The 19,051-nt window shown below is 39.7% G+C and overlaps 1 protein-coding gene and 1 long non-coding RNA gene across 5 annotated transcripts in view; one reads left to right on the top strand and one right to left on the bottom strand.

Annotated features, from left to right (window-relative positions):
* Positions 1–19,051, top strand: part of LOC116550328 — a 48,790-nt gene that overhangs the window by 25,180 nt on the left and 4,559 nt on the right. The gene's annotated exons all lie outside the window — the stretch shown is intronic.
* Positions 1–19,051, bottom strand: part of SLC26A4 (solute carrier family 26 member 4) — a 54,775-nt gene that overhangs the window by 4,761 nt on the left and 30,963 nt on the right. For 3 of the 4 annotated variants that reach the window (XM_032276307.1, XM_032276308.1, XM_032276306.1), the window contains 9 exons: positions 18,330–18,407; positions 18,093–18,188; positions 16,783–16,889; positions 14,790–14,859; positions 12,645–12,737; positions 11,614–11,709; positions 10,773–11,003; positions 7,820–7,874; positions 1,841–1,986 (listed from right to left, as the gene is read on the bottom strand). In XM_032276307.1, the coding sequence (XP_032132198.1) occupies positions 1,841–1,986; positions 7,820–7,874; positions 10,773–11,003; positions 11,614–11,709; positions 12,645–12,737; positions 14,790–14,859; positions 16,783–16,889; positions 18,093–18,188; positions 18,330–18,407 (972 nt within the window). The remainder of the gene's footprint in view (positions 1–1,840; positions 1,987–7,819; positions 7,875–10,772; positions 11,004–11,613; positions 11,710–12,644; positions 12,738–14,789; positions 14,860–16,782; positions 16,890–18,092; positions 18,189–18,329; positions 18,408–19,051) is intronic. The other variant, XM_032276309.1, reaches the window with a different exon arrangement.

A 19,051-nucleotide genomic window follows, 5' to 3' on the forward strand; every position in this document is an offset into this window, starting at 1 on the left:
TCTTCTACACAGAGGAAACCAACAACAATTTTGGCTTTGTGTTTTGCATGGAAAAGGACAGTTTCAAAGAAACTCCAAATACATATCCAGGCTACAATGACATTTTGAAACACTACTTAGTTACTTTTCAACTCACAAATAGTCCTATTCTCTTTGCTAGTATAAAAATGAATTAGAGGGTTAAGTCCCTGTGCAAATGGTATGACATCATGGGAAAGGTAGAGGCTAAGTGTAACTACAAGTTGGGCATGTCCTGAGATAGTCCTGTGATGGTTAAATAAAGGGACAGGAAGAGGGTTGTGCCATTGCAGTCACAGTATCTATGATACAGAGGGGCTCTTCTTGAAGGAAAGTGACACAGTTGAGGTTTATCATCATTCACCTGCCTACCAAGTATAGAGCTTTGTACTAGACCCTGAGAAAACACAGAAATATAAGCCTCTTGATCTCACAGGCCACCAGGAATATCCAACCCACTTTTGAGTGAACCAGTAAGTGTATAATATAAGCATTCTGTAATGCTCAGTCTGTTTGTTCAGGGTCAAAAAAAAAAAAAAAATCCATCCCAGCTACTCACAATGCCTCCCTGATTGCAAACAAGATTGACTCTAACCTGGTAGGTGCACTTTTGGTTAGTGGTTTTTATAACATTCATGGCCTAAGATCTTAGATAAGAATGGGTATAAACAAAGTAACTGTTTTCATGTTGAGAAAGAACTTGATATCTTGGTTCCATTTTACTTTTAATGTGGGTCTCTTAAAGATACTTCATATGATCCTGCTTTCTTGTCACCTATGGGTTAGAGAATTTTAAGTTGGATAAAAAAGATTTATGAATTTTCAACAATAAGCCGTTTTTTTCTTTAGATTTGTAGCTTCACTCCTTTTTTTCCTTTTTAGTTTTAAAGAGCCACAGCTTGGTAGTTAGGACTAGTATTTTGCCAAGGAACATTAAATCGAACAATCTCTCCACTACCAGTGGCTAAAAATAATAATATCGTTTCCTAAGTTAGTTTTTCCTCAGTCAACTGCCAATCTACAATAAGGATCTACTTATTCTATTTTTAGAAAAATGGGAAGTAATTTAAAATATCCACTATGTCACTGGAATCATTATTGTTATTATATCTTCAGAAGTATTTGCTTCAGTTTCCTAAATTCACTGTGAGAAATGAGGTTCTTGTACCACCAGACGTACCATTAGGCCAAGCCCAATGAACCAGACCAGAATGCTCACCTCTTCTGGGTATTTAACAGGAAAATTAACAAAATAACACCCATAGGAAATCAAGGCCTATTCTGGGGTCAGACACGCTACTGTTGAGCCATGAGGCCTCCCATCAGGGTGTATTCTATTTTGTAGAGAAAAATTAACCCCAGGCTTATCCGTGGCTTGATTTTTAAATTTCTTTTTCAAAGATCACTTATGGCCTGATGGATCCTGTTTAAAGACATTTATAATTCAAGTTTTCCAGATTGCTCGGAATTTAAGTGGCGTTTATATACACAAATCACAGATCACAGAAGATCCAAGATTCAGTATTCTAAAAAGGCGTTATAGCTAATGCCCACTTTTATTAATAAACCTACACATTGTAGAAGTATTAAGTACTGGGTACTAACAGGTTATTTCCTATAAACTATCTTATTTAGTCTTTGTATCTACCCAGCAAGGTTAATGTTTTTACTTCCGTTTTACTGATGAAAAAAACTGAGGCTCCAAGAAGCTATGTAGATAGGTTAAAATCCAGCACCTACACTAGATTTGGGTGATGTCTGCCATTTATAGAAATTGTGATAGTTCAGGAAAGATACATCTGTAGAAAAGTTAAATATTTACCGCTTCTAAAATGGAATCTTGACTCCCTTGAGATTTCACCTGGTACTGTAGATAGAGTATAGCATCGTGGACCGTCAAAAAGAACGTGTCCTTCCTAATGTTGTCATCAAAGAACCCGCATTGCTCCAGCTTTTCTATTACATGATCTTGAAAAGAAAGACACAATGCTTCGTTAATTTCTAGGAAAAGAAATTTTTTGTTTGTTTTTGAGACAGAGTCTCACTCTATTGCCTAGGCTGCAGTACAGCGGCACAATCATTGCTCACTGCAACCTCCACCTCCCAAGCTCAAGAGATCCCCTGACCTCGCCCTCCCAAGTAGCTAGGACTACAAGCACACCCCACTGTGCCCAGCTAAGAAAATAAATGTTTAAGCCTCAACCTATAGTAAGTTTTTGTAGCTCCTCCTTTTATTTTTTTTTTCTGATATCCAAAATATGACCCAGCTCTGAAATGACTGAGTTGTTTTTTTTTTTCTAGTAGTATATAGAATGGTTATCCCGTAACTGGTCGTAGTCAACCTTGGTGCACAGTCATGTCCCTTTGGCCAAGCTAGTGTATCCATCCTCCTGCTGCTGTGGGCCTGGCTGCTAATGTTTCACAGCTGGGCCCTTGTCTGGAGACTTTCCCTTGTCCAATGGGGGCTGTGTCATCTAAAGAGGACTGGGCCTATAATTCCAGCATTTTGAGAGGCCGAGGAGGGCAGTCACTTTGAATCCAGGAGTTCAAGACCAGTCTGGGCAATATGGTGAAACCCCATCTCTACAAAAAACTACAAAGATTAGCCAGGTATGTTTGTGTGCACCTGTAGTCTCAGGTACTCAGGAGGCTGAGGTCAGAGGATCACTTGAGCCCCAGGAGTTCAAGGTTGCAGGGAGGCACAATTGTGCCACTGCACTCCAGACTGGATGACAGTACAAGTTCCTGTCCCAAATAAATAAAGAGAACTGGGAGGTTCCATCCCCACACATGGCTGGCCTGCAGCCACTGACTGACTGATATGGGGGGAAAAGGCAGGCCCCCTTGCTTCAAGGTGGTGGTGCTCCTCCCGTAGTGGTGCTCCCTGTAAAATCGGGGATCTATGCTGGACTTCAAAAACCATGTCTTTGACTGGCTTCTTCCCCTTCCTCATCCTGCTCTTCTCACTGCTTCATAAATTTCCTCGGGTATACTCTCAATAAATCACTTGTACAAGAATCCTTATCTTGGGCTCTGCTGCTAGAAAACTCAGCCTAGGCATTAGCATTTTCCTATACACATACATTCACATGGAGACAGACACAGAGACTCATACTCTTGAGAATCCTCTTGTTCTAAGGAATCTAAGTCATCTTCAGCTCTGCTCAGGATCCTCATAACAATATCCCCCATTGTCTGTATCCCCCCCCACCACTGTCAACACACACATTTCCATGCATTACCAACTCTGTGGCACAAATTGGAAGTAATATCTTTCTGGATTCAAAAATGTTCTCAGAGTTTTTACACTTTTTCATTTTTTAAAAAAAATATACTACTAAAGGCAGGATCTTGTCATGTTGCTCAGGTTGGTCTCCAACTCCTGACCTCAAGTGATCCTCTGACCTTTGCCTCCCAAAGTGCTGGGATTACAGATGTGAACCACTATGCCCAGCCTATTTATTTATTTAAATCTTAACTCTAGCTTGGCAATTGGAGGTTATGTAAAGGCTGTTTCTAAATATGGACTTAGGAAGAAAATCAAAACAAGGCAGAAAGGAACAAGTAGGTAGGAAAGATGTGGGAAAAATTTACAAGTATGAAGAAAAAAGAAAATTGAAAAGACAGTAATTTTTTCTTTTGTATAGGAGAGAACTTTATATGGTCAAATGATAAGGAGAAAAAAAAGTAAATCTTTGTCCTAAGGTATAATGCCAATTTTAAAAAGGAAACATCGGACAAAATGAAGATTTAAGCAAATTGTAGAAAGTTTGTAGAAGATAAATATCATGAAAAAATTATGGATCAAGTTGGCTAAAATTAGAAGGGAATTATTTGTAAGTTTTTCTTAAAATTGAGCATTAGTATTAAAGCAAAAATATTAAACTGAAGCAAGGCTAAAGTTTGGGCCCATGAGTTGAAACAACAGAGTTTTCTCAGAGCATTGGTTTTCTCTTAATAGAAAATTGTGAGAGGTTTTCCTTTATCTTCTAGATAACTGACCTAGAAAACAGAGATTTCATGTTTCATCAAGGTAAGTCTTGTGCTTTGTGCCTTTGAACTCTTTTGTCACTTTGATCCTATTTTTTGACCTGTGATCCTATTTTGATCAAATGTTTTAAACATTTGGGATTTGACAAACTTCTCAAAAATCAAAATTAAGTCTTTTTGACCTTGAACTAACTGTGGGATATTCCAGAGGACCCTGGAATTTCTCAAAGAATCTGTGAAAGAGAGATGTTAACCCAACTGGCCTTATCTGTTATGTTAAATCATATGGGAAGCATTGTTAAATTAAGAAATGGTGCTTAACATTCTTTGAGCTGTATTTATATAGATACGTTATTAATATGTTCCAAAATTATATAACATTCCTAGAAATGTGATATATCTTGGTATAAATGCTACCAGTCATAATTTTGGTTATTTTATTTTTATTTACTTATTATTTTTTAAGACGGGGTTTCACCATGTTGGTCAGGCTGGTCTTGAACTCCTGACCTCAGGTGATCCGCCCCCCTTAGCCTCCGAAGTGCTGGGATTACAGGTGTGAGCCACCACGCCCGGCCATTTTGGTTAGTTTAAGTTGTTGTGTGCCACAGAAATAACCAAATATCCTGGTCAATTGGGTAACTCTCATCAGATCTTTAAGTATAGCTACTGTAAGTCCTGATGTCCACAGTTAGTTGTTTTGTTCTGATACTTTTTCTGAAAGCTCTGTGTAAGCCATTATAATTCTAAAGTGCTGTGACTTCAAAGAGTTATATGGGAAGAATGAAAAGAACTCTGACAAATACAGGTTTCTAATAACTGAGTTTATACCATTGAATGGAATTAAACTGCCAGCCAAGATCAAACAGAGCAAGAATTAATTACATGTAGGGGGATGAAGAAGAATTATGGGTTTTATGGCTTTTGTATTTGAAACATTGCTGGTTCTTTTAACGTTTGTTTTCCAGATTTACAAAAAAAAAAGATTTTTAAAGCTATCTGTAGTTTACATCATTTGGTTAAGCATACTTTTCTTTCTTTTTTTTTTTTTTTTTTTGAGATAGGGTCTCTGTCACCCAGGATGGAGTGCAGTGGCGCCATCTGTGCTCACTGCAACCTCCACTTCCCTAGCTCAGGTGATTTTCTAGCTTCAGCCTCCAAGCCCAGTTAATTTTTTGTAGTGGGTTTCGCCATATTGCCAGGCTAGACTCGAACTCTGAGCTCAAAGCAATCTACCTGCCTTGGCCTCCCAAAATGCTAGGATTACAGATGTGAGCAAGCACACCCACCCTGGTTAAGCAAACTTTCATAAACAAAAATTGAAACGTTTGCTTTTCCTCTCTACCTGAACCTTCCAGAATCTGGAAACTCTTCATGAGTATTCTTGTTTTTATGGCAATATGATTATTTACATAAAAGTTCAATAAGAATCTATTCTTTTTAATAGAATAAAATTGGAAAACATTGGTTATGTTATCAAGGCTTTGACTAGAATATCATATTTGAAAATGCACACAGAATTCCAGGCTTTAAGGACTCCTAACATTATAGTGAGTAAATAAAAAGTTGTCCCTTACTGGGAGGCCCAGTAACTTCAAGATATTAGATACATCAGGCAAAGTCTAATGTCTGCTGTGGTTTGACTTCATAGCATCAAGAAGTTTTAAAAAGTCCAATCTGATATTCCTTGTCAAAATTTCTAGCAAAGCAATTATGTTTTAGAGACATGGTCTCACTGTGCCGCCCAGGCTACAGTGCAGTGGCTACACACAGGCACCGTCATAGTGCACTGTAGCCTTGAATTCCCGGGCTCAAGCCATCCTCCCACCTTGTCCTCCCAAGTAGCTGGGAATACAGGCACGCATCACCACACCTGGCTTGGCAAAGCAAATTTAAAAGGAGTCACCCATGTAGTTATTCTTGCTATACTGTGTAAATAATCAATCAGGCCAAGTTTGAGAATAAACTTACTTTGTAAACAAATTGGTCTAATATGATTGTCTTTGATAGAAATAGAGGTGACTACAGAAAAAAAATATGGTTCAAAAGAAAAGCATAGTGTAACTGTTCTTAAATTGTAGCCCTGTTCAATGTTTATGAGTTTTTACTCTCTACCTGTAGAATGAACTGGATTCTTAATTCTTTTAGCTTTCACTGCTATCTGGCCACAACACTCCAATGAAGACCAAGAACTACTCAGTTCCTGAAGCTCTATAAGCTGAAGCTGAACAACTCAGCACACACATTTCAAGAGATGAATCTCGTGCTTAAAGTGTGGGCCACACAGAGGGTTCATCAGAACGCTGGATGCCATAACTAGAGACAATAAAACTGCAAACCAAAACAAGGAGTTGCCAACTTCATGCTGTAGCGTCTCCAAGACTGTCAGAACAAGACTCCCTATCACAAGATTCTTATTCCTTTTAATTTTCCCTTACTTGTGCCTACCTCTCTCACTTGGCAGCATACTGCTGTAGTTAAAATTTCACAGCTGGTAGCTTGTTTGGGTAACTTACACTTTCTGCTTTAATTTAAACCAGTCGTGGAATGCTAGGTTACCTGCTAACTTAACAAGGAAGAATCTGTGCTGTTGGTGACATTTCTTGTTGCACATATATAAAGACATCAGGTACTATAAAGACTTGTTGGTTAAAACAGGTAGACTCCTTGTCTGGCTATTCAATTTAATTTGGTTTGGTTCATGGGAACCCTGGCTAAGGAGCATACTATAAACCCTTGCTGTTATCTTCCTGATGGTCATAATAGCAGTCTTCCTGTACATTATACCCTCGTAAAGTTTTTAATGTTTTCATTATAGCCATCTGTCAGTCATCAAATGGTCTCTCTCTGAAACAACAAAAACTCAGAGAAACGCATGATAATGAGGAGGGCACCGTAACTATACATGACTTCCTGAGACCAGAAACCCAAAATGATGGTAACAGAGTAGCGCCGATCTCCTACATTTTGTTCACTGTCACCTAGGTGAGAGCCTGCTCAAAAGGCGTGAACTCATCCATTAAAAATGGGAAAGACCATTGTTTTACTCCCCTTGAGCTTTGCCCACCCAGAGCTTTGTGGCTCCTAGCAGCTAGAACAAAGAAGTAAAGCACCTTCGGTGGCTTGGGGACCACGCAGCTGTACCCATCCTGGGGTCATGCAAAGCACAGGCACATAGTAAAATAAAAAATAAAAATAAAAGGCCATTGTTTTAGACTAAGCTCCTGCACTAGGCCCCAACCGGCAAGACTAAAAATCAAAATGGAGTCATTCAAGCTAAAGTTTCAAGTCATCAAACCTAAACTAAGTTGTTATCTGACCTTTGAAGAAATCAGGAAAGAGGGGTAACAACAAATTTCCCAAAACAGGCCAGTTTAAATCTCCAGTTGGCATAATAATGAAGCGTCCTCTGCAATAATCCTTATATAAAAAAGTATCCTGACATGACCTCATGTTAACTAATCCATTATTTTCCTACTGTTCTGTCTCGCTGTCCCTTACTTACAAGAAAAGTAACTTTGAAAGGACTAAATACTCCTTGTTGTTTGCTTTTGCTTCCTTTAGCCTTTTCTGTCTATAAAACCGACCTCTTCCACTTAGTTCATTAAAACACTTATTCTATTTTATGGAATGAAGCATTGCCAGATTCTAGAATTGCAAATAATGACAACGGAGACCTTTAAAAGAAAAACTAAAGGCCTTCAGACATAATGTGCCCACAGTTCCAGGTAGGAGAAAGGGGCAAGTTAGGGGAAGTTAGGGTAGGTTACGGGAAAGTCTTACGGGTGGATATATAGATATATGTATTTACCTTGAAGTGATGCAAAGTACACATTCACATCAATTCTTTGGAATTCTTTGACAATCTAAAAATAAAAAGGAGAATTTGTAACAATGAATAACTTTATCTACCCATAATTCAGTAGCATTCAGTACTTGCTCAGGAGAAAAATAATTACTTTCATAGTTAATCAGGACTTTAAGGAAAGATTATTATTGCAAAACCATGGAGGTTTTCAACCTACAGTAATGGTACAAATAGGATTATAGCTCGAGACGTGGCGACATCCAGCACTCAATAACACAGCGTTTGATAGCGTGGAAGTGCTAAATGAACATTTGTAGAAAGAAGAGAGTTTAAAAGGCTTCTTAATATAGCCCCTGTTAGGCCAGGTGTGGTGGCTCATGCCTGTAATCCCAGTACTTGGGAGTCCGAGGCAGGCAGATCACCTGCAGTCAGGAATTCGAGATCAGCCTGACCAACATGGAGAAACCTCATCTCTACTAAAAATACAAAATTAGCTGGGTGTGTGGTGCATGCCTGTAGTCCCAGCTACTTGGGAGGCTGAGGCAGGAGAATCGCTTGAACCTGGGAGGCGGAGGTTGCAGTGAGCTGAGATCGCGCCATTGCACGCCATCCTAGGCGACAAGAGCAAAACTCCATCTCAAAAAAAAAAAAAAAAGCAAAATAGCCCCTACTGATTGGAGAAGAGATACAGGTGTGGCTATGCTCATCTGCTTCAAAATATAACAACTGACCTAAAAGTCAAGGCCTCTGTTTTGAATGTCCGCGTCCTGACTGTGATTTTATACTACAGTTTTACAAGTTGTTGGGAGAAACTGGGTAAGGGGTACATCGGATCTAAATAATATTCCTTACAACTACATGTGAATTTACAATTATGTCAAAATAAAATTTTAATTTTAAAAAGTCAAGACATGGTCAATAATAAGAGAATTTGAAAATTGTGGAGGAAAACAAATCAAGACCTCTGTTCAAGTATAAAATTTGGAGTCTTCTTTACCTTTCATAACTGTCATTGTAATACTTGAAAATAAATATTTGTTGTTTGGGAAATATTCTGGCATTAAATATGTTAAGACCTTCCCCAGAAGTAATTCAGTAAACCCTCCGGCCAATACAATCTACAATGGATCTCAGCCAGTTCTTAGACTGAAATGTACAACAAAGAACAAGAGTGTTTTCAAATGAGCCAATAACAAAATCTGCTAAGAGAATCAGAACAGAACCTGTCAGCATATTCTCATACTCTTTTGCCAAGCATAATCACTTCTCTACCTTACCTGCCTAGTACCCACATACTGGAATCATTTCCTGTGCTTACAGAGGTAGTGAAGAAGCCCTAGCTAAGCTGAGCCTCAGTTAGGAGTCAGGTTTATAGTATTACATCTGATTGTTGGTGGTTTGAACCTGCTTACTTTTCTGCCTGACCCTCTTGATACCTACCTGAAGCTTCACCTAAACTCGGTGCTTCAGGTGATGTCCTATTCATCTTCTTTGGAGCATTTATTACAGTTTTTATTTGTAAGATGACTTAATATTTGCCTTCTCCTCCAGACTGCTAAGTCCCATGTAGGTAGAAACTGTGTTCACCTCATCACTAATCTCTTGTGCCTGGCAGAGTGCTTAGCACTTATTAGGCATTTCACATCTATTTGTTGAAAGAATTAATGAACTTCAGCTTGCATAACTGGTTTCTGCTATTATTAACATTTCTATCCTGCATACTTCTCAGCTCTTGCTTTGACCTTCCAGATGCCTGACTTGCTCCCTAACCTCTTGATAATGCCTGGCTTTTCCAGTCCTACCATGTACCTGGTATTCCTCATCCTGTTGCTGTTAACATAACAAATAGAAATGTAATACTTAACAAACTTTTGCCCATTTTCTTTCTTCTTTTTATATTCCATGTGCTCAGAAAGATAAAACATAATAAATGTGAATTTGCTGAGGAGTATCTATGAACCAGATACTCTTCTTCTATTGATTGATTGATTGAGACAGAGTCTCGCTCTGTTGCCCAGGCTGGAGTGCAGTGGTACGATCTCAGCTTCCTGCAATCTCTGCCTCCCAGGTTCACACGATTCTTCTGCCTCCCAATCAGCTGGGACTACAGGCATGCACCACCACGCCCAGCTAATTTTGTATTTTTAGTAGAGACGGGTTTCACCATATCGGCCAAGCTGGTCTTGAACTCCTGACCTCATGATTCACCCGCCTCAGCTCCCAAAGTGCTGAGATTACAGGAGTGAGCCGCCGTGCCTGGCCGGAACCAGATACTCTTCTAAACATGTTATATCTTTTTTTTTTTTTTTTCGAAAACTCTTTGTGAGGCAGTTTTTGTTTTTTCCCAGGCTGGAGTGCAATGGCGTGATCTCGGCTCACCGCAACCTCCGCCTCCTGGGTTCAGGCAATTCTCCTGCCTCAGCCTCCTGAGTAGCTGGGACTACAGGCATGCGCCACCATGCCCAGCTAATTTTTTTTTTTGTAGTTTTAGTAGAGACAGGGTTTCACCATGTTGACTAGGATGGTCTCGATCTCTTGACCTCGTGATCCACCCGCCTCGGCCTCCCAAAGTGCTGGGATTACAGGCTTGAGCCACCGCGCCCGGCCTTAAACACGTTATATCTATTAGTTTATTTAACCCTTGTAACGACCTATAAAGGTAGATACCACTGTTACCTCCATATTACAGTTGAAGAAACCAAGATATAGACAGATTAAGCAACTTGCCCAGGGTCATACTCCTAGTAAGTGGTGAAGCTAGTGGGGTAGACAGACTACCCTAGGTAGTCTTGCTCCAGAGCCTATACTTTAAAATATTACACTTTTTTTTTACAAAGGCATTCACCTAGAAAAATTACAAAGCGCATGCATTTGCCCTGTTGCAAAACTGGACAACCCATATCATTTTACTATAGCCAAAGCTCCAAATATATAATTCAGGAAACCAGAACCTTACCACCCGCAGTGACTTCACTCCAACAATGTCCAGGAAAGATATAGCTCCACAATCAAGCACGAGGCTATGGATTGGCACTTTGGGAACGTTCACTTTGACTGGAAGCTCAGAGTTCCAATCCACTTGAATCTCTATTTCCTTGGTTGGGATATCAAGTTCCTCCGGATCTTCAACATCTTCATCAGGCTCAAAAGCATTATTTGTTGAACCAGCATCACTTACAATGCCATTCTAAACAAAGAAAACACTGTTAACTTCATTGTCAAAGATTTGAACTGCCTTTCAGCCATTCATATCGAATTATTCAAAAGTCCTAAACACTGTTCCTTGGTAAGCAAAATGTCAAGGAGATGAATTCTTAAGGGTGAGTTTCACCTCAGCCCGAATTTTGACGTTGTCTAGGAAGAAAAGTGGGAGAACAGAGGAACCAGGAAACTTTTGATTTCTGGAAGATATGGAACTTTGCCATTGGCCAGAGAGTCTGAGTACAAGTTAATAGCTCCAAAACTGTATGGATTAACTGCCTTCTATGGCGAGTATGTTTCTGGCATTGAATTTGCACTCACTTTGTTCCTTTCAGTAAAAATAAAGTATAAAAATAATGCAGATGCTGTCCTTGGTCGGGAAAAAAATCACATTCCATGTTTCCAGGCAGTGCTGCTGATTTTATTCATTCCCTTCCATTCCCTCTTGCCTATAAGAATAGCTCAGTTTTTCTTTGATACATACATATCATTTGTTCATACACATCAGGGTACTAAAGGGGATACATTTAATTTTAGACCTACTCTCATCAGGGAAAGAAAAGAATTTAAGGGGGAAAAGAAAGATGTTGTCTCACCTTTGTTGCTCTTAATTGTCCATTTTTTATGAGTTTCTGTATTTTCCTCAGTGCTTTCAGCCTCTTATTATATACTCTAATGGCATCAAATCCAACCTTTGGAAATAAATGTCAAGTTACTTAAAATGCCTGGCATCTAAAGCTTATCAATGGCAACTGTTATCTGGAAAGGCTATTTCTCAAAGGGTATAATTCCTTGAGATAGCCTGCCAAAAAAGAAATCATAAGGTCCAATGGAGGAGATCTCCCTCTACTACCAGGCTACCCTACTCCTACCCAGAAGCTCAGGGAAGACAGTAAAAGACAAAACAGAAAAAAACAAAAAACCTCTTTCATTTTAAGTCTGTGTTTTCCAAATTCCCTTGGTATCACAGAGCCCTTTTGTTATATATTCTGTGAACATTCCTCTGTGAACATTCCTCTGAAGCAGTTTGCCCTGGAACTCACTTAGAAAAACACTTAGAAAACTTAGAAACTCACTTAGAAAAACACTGATTTAGAGGCAAACTCCCAAGTTCAAAGCATAGCATGACATTCAGTACCAGAATTTTCTACTTATTTATTTCACTAGTATTTTTTGCACTTTGCTGCAACTGGGCAACCCTACCTCCAATACATATTTCCACTGTCTCTCAGCTCACACAGTTTTCAAGCACCTGACATGATTTCTTTCCTTCCGCTAACTGCCACACAAAGCCCATTAGTCCAACTAACCTGGATCTCTTCCTTCTGTGAACTCTCAACTGTCTATACTCCTTACTTGGAACTTACTCAAATTCTGCCTAGAATCATGTCTAATTTTTTGTCTGGCATAGTTATTGCTACCTGGATTTTAACATATGTGTTTTTTAAATCCCCAAATAGACTGTAAATTATTCGAAGGCAAGGATGTTATATTTTAATTCTCATTGCCCTACACAAAGGAAAGAAGTTCTAGGGTCTATTCCTGGTTGGAGCCCAATAAATACCTGTAGAATCAATGAAGTCTCAAAAGAGGTTAGAAAACAAATTTCTAGGGATAAAATACTTACCGTGGACTTGATACATTTTTTAAAACCATCGACATTGCCATAGAAAATAGGACTAGAAAATCTAAGAATCTTCACTCCTTGAGGTTCTTCAATCTGGCATTAAAAGAAATTGTCTGAGGTTAAATAATTTCAGGCCTCAGGTATTTAATTACATTTCTAGCTATTTAGCAAGAAGCCAGGTCACAGTTGCTCAGAAGAGCTGGGTTGCAGCACCCAACCTACCTTCTTTTCTTTCTTTCCTTTCTTCCTTCCTTCCTTCCTTCTTTCCTTCCTTCTTTTCTTCCTTTCCTTCTTTTCTTTTTTTTTTTTTTGATGGAGTTTTGTTCTGTTGCCCAGGCTGGAGTACAGTGCCGCAATCCTGGCTTACTACAACCTCCAGCTCCTGGGTTCAAGCGATTCTCCTGCCTCAGCCTCCCAAGTAGCTGGGATTACAGGTGCCGCCACCTGCCTGGCTAATTTTTGCATTTTTAGTAGAGATAGTTACACCACATTGGCCAGGCTAGTCTTGAACTTCTGACCTCAAGTGATTCACCTTCCTCAGCTTCCAAAGTGCTGGGATTACAAGGCATGAGCCACTGTGTCCAGCCTCAACTTTTCTTGAATAGGGGCTTCATCCCAGCTAGGAGGTAATAGGTTACAAAAACTCTTTGACCTCTATAGTCTCACAGAAGTTCAAAGTTAGAAAGGGCCTCTAAAGCAATTCATTCAATTCTCTGATTTTCAGATAAAGAAACTGAGGCTTAGAACAGTGCCATGATTTGCCTGAAGTTCATACCACTGACCCCCCTGATTTTGCTAACATTCTTTAAAAGTAGCAAAGAAAAACAGCGAAACCAAGGGGATTTGCAGAACCGAGGCCTATGACATCATCTGCTGTTCTCACCCTGATATACCATGGCCACATCCAAAATAGAACCCATGAATCATAGAATCATAGCCTTTTCTAGTCTTCAGGAAATAGCAATTTTAGTCGAGCTCCTTCAGATGAGAAAACTGAGGTCCAGAGAGGCTGAATGACTTGGGCAAAGTCTCACAAAGATGGAGTCTAGAAGTCAGAATTCCCTAACTCAGCTTAGAGTTCCCTGCCCCAAAGCCAAAGAAATCTCAATCATTTTAGCTCTTATTGGCACTTGGCTCGACATAACAGAAAGATCACAGAATAAATTAAGTAGCAGCTACTGAAATCCCAGGTTCAGTGTCCAACATTTTTTTAATGTTAAGGTAAAATTAGACTACAACTTCCTAGGGTTCACATTAATTATTATTATTATTATTGCTATTGCTATGTTTGTATTTCCTTCATTTACTTTCTCTGCTTTTTTATCTTTGTTTCACCTGTTTATCACTAAGCAATTTTATTTGCAGGTGACACAAGCCCATCAATGGGATGTTTAATTTCTTTGTTTTTCATTTCCTGTGTCATATATTATTTCTCCTAATTCCAAGGATAAAGCAAAGTGTCAAATAGTAAGGTCCTGGTCATAGAGAACTTGATCATCTCTTGTGAGAACTCAGTAAAAAAAATCTTACGGAAGAAAAGAATTATAATACAGATAAATAAAATTTTGGTTGAACATCTAGAAATAACCTAATTGCCTATTATTTTTAAATTCCTCTAACAATAGTTTTATATCAAAATGACATTCAGCTGGCCAGGTGCGGTGGCTCACGCCTGTAATCCCAACACTTTGGGAGGCCAATATGGGCAAATCACTTGGGCTCAGGAGTTTGAGACCAGCTTGTGCAACATGGTGAAACCCCATCTCTACTGAAAATACAAAAGTTAGCCAGGCCTGGGGGCACCTGCCTGTAATCCCAGTTACTCGGGAGGCTGAGGCAAGAAAGTCACTTGAACCCAGGAGGCAGAAGTTGCAGTGAGCTGAAATCATGCCACTGCACTCCAGCCTGACTGACAGAATGAGACTCCACCTAAAAAAAAGACGTTCAGCTAGCGTGGACAAAATTCATATAAACCATGGATGTCAGAAGGCACTTTGGATCAAAAGTTTTTGTGACACTCCCTGTGGGCTAACAGATTTTCCCAACAGGCAGTTCTCCCCTTGGCTACCTCGTACCTAACATGGAACTGCTGAAACTTCAGGCTAGTAAACCCAAGTCCAGCAAATGTCTCACAAAGTCACTTACGTTTTTGTAATTCTTGGTACTTTTGTAGATATCTGTGCTAGGGATGCTTCCAAGGCCATTCCAAGAAGGACTAGAAGAAAAAAAAATCAAGGTCAAGATTTTTTGGAACAGCCACATTTTGGAATAAAAAGCTAAAAACAACAGCTACTGAAGAGCGCATCATTCTGGTGTTTTGGACTCTGTCTTTACTGCAGATGACATTTTCCTGTAGCTAACTCTGAAATGAACAGCTGGTGTTTGTGTGGAATCGGCAGGGGAGGGGAGAGACTGTGCCTCTCTTCTGATGGCTGAGAGAAATAATGAGCATCATACTTGCACGTGTACCACACGTTATAGGATAAGCAAAGAGCTCTTATTTAAGCCCTGCCATAACCCTGAAAGGTCATCAGCATTATGCTGACTTGTATTGTTAAGTAAATGGGAGTTAAGAGAAATAAGAAAAGGCCTGGAGGTAAAGGGCAGCACAGCCTCTGTCTTAACCCCTGGGTCTTCCAGTGCCTGGCTCTTCTTTGTGACTTCGTCCCTTTTTATAGAAATAGGAGACTGGGAGGACCAGAAATAAGTCTATCCTGTCAACCAGACTGTGATTTCCTGTTCCTGATGCAATCAGATAAATTCCGTGATTCTTCATGTGTGACTAGAGACATGCTAAATACAATTCTTGAAGAAAGAGTATCTGTTTGGTGTACTTTCAGCATTGTGCTCTCTGGATCAGCATGATAATTTCTGGAAATTAAGTACTGTGGAGGATACAGCTTTTCATTGGCTAAAAGCCTAGATATCAAACTAGCAGCTAAAATGTGCCACTAGTTTTTTCCTGGCTTGCAGGGTTGTGCTGATTTTTAACTTAAAAGTTCATAAGCTAATCTGTCTCTGTAAAACCCTTCTTTCCCAACCGCACCCACACAAGAAAAAATAGACACAGAGGCATATACAACATAAGAGACAGCATCTTCTAAGGAGGCTTTCAGGGATGTTTCCTAGCAGCAAGTTGGGTACTTTGGGAGCTTGCAAACTTTCTCAGGCCCTTGGCCAATCATTTTGAGGGTGTTGAGGAAACACAAGCCTTTTGGGCAGGCACCAATAAGCCAAGGTAGGGAAGGAGGGCAAGAAGACCTGGCTGGTGGAACAGGAGAGGAGAGCTGATGGTAAGCTGACGACGTGCAGCTTGATGTTTTTCCAGGCGTCTTCTTCCTTCATGGCCCAAGCAGAGGCAGAGCAGGGGCCAGAAGTCTGGAAAGATGACGGACACTTTGAGGAGAAAGAGACTGTTCCCCTCCAGGCTCAGGAGGGCCCTTAACTAATGCCTCTCTAGAGTCAAACAAAACCAACCAAAAACCACCTTCAGGCCACTCACCTTCCCTCACAGGCTGTTTTCTATTATTTAAATCATGTATTTGCTGCCTTCACTCTGCATATGAGCTAATTGTTTCCTTCGCATAATTGTGTTATATGCCTTATTGGTTATATGACAGATTTGAATGAATTTTGGCTGTCATCAGCTATTTTAAAGTCCTCCTTTCTGGGTTATGTAACTTTTGGTTACTAGCATTAAAAAAAGAAAATGAACTATAATATATAGCAGCTGTCTTGTTCCAAGCATGGGGCCCAGCGCCTCACATTCTTCATCTCATTTAAAGAAGAAACTACAAAACAACCTCAGCCTTTGGCTAAGGCAGTGGAGCACATGACTAGGTGCATAGGTTCAAATCTTAGCTCTACCATGTACTAGCTATGGGATCTTAGAGATGCTTCTTACCCTTTCTGAATTTCTCTTTTCTCACCTGTAGGATGAGACTAATAAAACTGATTCATAGGCTTTTGTTGAAGATTAAATATGTCTGTAAAACACTGCATGCTTAATTCATAGAAGCACTCAATATACAGTAACTATAATGAAAGCAAGTGATTTCACTATGTTAATCAAAATGGCATAAGAAAGATCAGGGTGTGTTGTTCTATTTATAGGAAATCTGGGTTTTACGTTACTCACAACTGAACTCTCAGGACCACAGTCAATAGTCCAAATATAAGGCCAGCTAGTAAACCAAGATCCAGCCCCAGGATGATGGACACTATACATGTAAACACCCAGATAACCTAGAGAAAAAATAGAAATGAAAAGAAATATATTAATGTATCAGGTACCATAATGTGATAACTACCTGTACAAATAAGATCAATTATCCACAAACAAATTACAGCTTTTTTTTTTTTTCTTTTGAGACAGGGTCACATTCTCAGTTGCCCAGGCTGGAGTGCAGTGGCACCATCATAGCTCACTGTAGCCACCATCTTCTGGGCTCAAGTGATCCTCCTGCCTCAGTCTCCCGAGTTGCTGGGATTACCCACAGGTACATACCACACCTGGCTAATTTTTTATTTTTTATTTGTAGTAGAGACAAGGTCTCACTGTGCTACCCAGGCTGGTCTCAAATTCCTTTGCTCAAGTGATCCTCCTGCCTCCCAAAGTGCTGGGATTACAGGCCTGAGCCACTGTGCCTGGCCAAATCACAGCTTTTAAAAAATATTATGACTTCATTCATTTTATATTTAAGTGGCTGTAGAAACTGGACTTCCCAATTAAGACCAACTGTCCCATTTTATTTATTTGTAAATATTTGAACAGCTAATATATTTGCATGGTTCAGAAGGGAATTTTCATTAAAAAGGGAAAAACTCTTGCTCACAACCCTCCCCTTCTCCACCCATTCCCAACCTCCCTCCTTCTGTGTATCCACTTTTATTTCTGCCTGTGTCTGTGCTTTTCCCCAGCATTTCTATTCTGGTCTCTTTTTCACTTAACGATTTGTCTTGGAAAATTTTCCATATCAATATGTAGGAAGTCTTATCATTCTTTTTATGGTTTAAATTAGAGAGGAACTCTGAAGGATTTAGCTTCTGATTTTTAGTTTCTCAGAATAGTTGTGAAGGTTATGTTAGTCACAGTTAAAGTCAGCATGGGCTTTTACATTTTCTATTTTATTTTTGCATTATTTTGTATGTTGTTTGTCCTTCTAGGATGTTTAAACTTTTTTTTTTTTTCGTTTAGAAGGCCAAAGGTGTATGAATGAGCCTCATATGGGATTCTTGCTGGAAATCGACCTTCCCAGAGATACAGGAACAAAATGCAGTTCACATGGAAGACTTCATGGCTTTGATTTATCCACACAATTCTAATTTCTCCTCTGGGGTTCCCAAAGTGCAAGTAAGACTTAGGGGATGGGGGAATACAGGGATATGGCAGGAAGCATATAAGAACCAAATCTTATTTCAGATAAAAATGGCTGGTAGGCAACTTACAGCATCAATCTTATTCTGCCTCCACAGACGAGGAACGTCACACACCTGCATAAACATCCCTTTCAGGTTGGCAATTACAACAGCTGCCAAGACCGACTGCCAAGAGAGACAGAGAAGGCTGTGTTATTCAGGGAATGGTTTTCCATGTGATGATTTTTAAATCTCCTGTTATTTTCTCTGGTAGCAGAGTAGTGAAGGGAAATTATGCAATCGGTATGCAGAGAAGCAGGATTATACCTTCTGCAAGGGTTCCAGAAGCTTCCCCAGGGCAACAATGGCGATCATCACAATCCCAGCAGAGATGATGCCAGCAACCTGGAAAACACACACCTCCCATGAAAAGAATTCCTCCTTCTCCCTAGTGTCTTCCAGCTCACTGGATGTGAGTATGAGACAGCCTGTTCACAGGTACACTTCATACTTCCCTACCTCCCTCTTCTGCGCAATACTGTTGAGAAAAATGAGAATCATTTGCTCAAACTACAAAGCTGAACAAAAATGGCATCTATATATGCTACGGCAGAGAAGCTAAAGAAAATATGGAGACTGATCCTATGAAAGTAAAGCCAGTTTGACACGGATTTTGTTTGGAGATATTACATAGCTGGAGTTTCAGTGTCCACTCAGGAGGTCAACCTTCTAGTTATTTGCCATGTTAGGAAACATGGTGTACCCACCACTTTCCCAACAACAGAGATCATTGTCATATTCTTGGGAAATATATTTTTATGGCACAAAGCTGATTCTTCTGCATTATTGAAGGTGCAGCTATAATAGCAATTCTGATAACACTTCGTACTTGTAGCACATGGTCGCATTAAAGTCTCAGATAAAATAAATTTACTCATCCTATTGCAAATTCAGAATGCCACATTGGCACATTGAGAGGTGGGATTGTGTCTCCTGCTTCCTCTGACAGTTCCACGGAGGCAGGCTCAGAGCTTTGCCCCAAGTCAGCC

Source organism: Sapajus apella, unplaced genomic scaffold (genome assembly GCF_009761245.1).
Source record: "Sapajus apella isolate SASKATOON/1434 unplaced genomic scaffold, GSC_monkey_1.0 scaffold7, whole genome shotgun sequence".
NCBI lineage: Eukaryota > Metazoa > Chordata > Mammalia > Primates > Cebidae > Sapajus > Sapajus apella.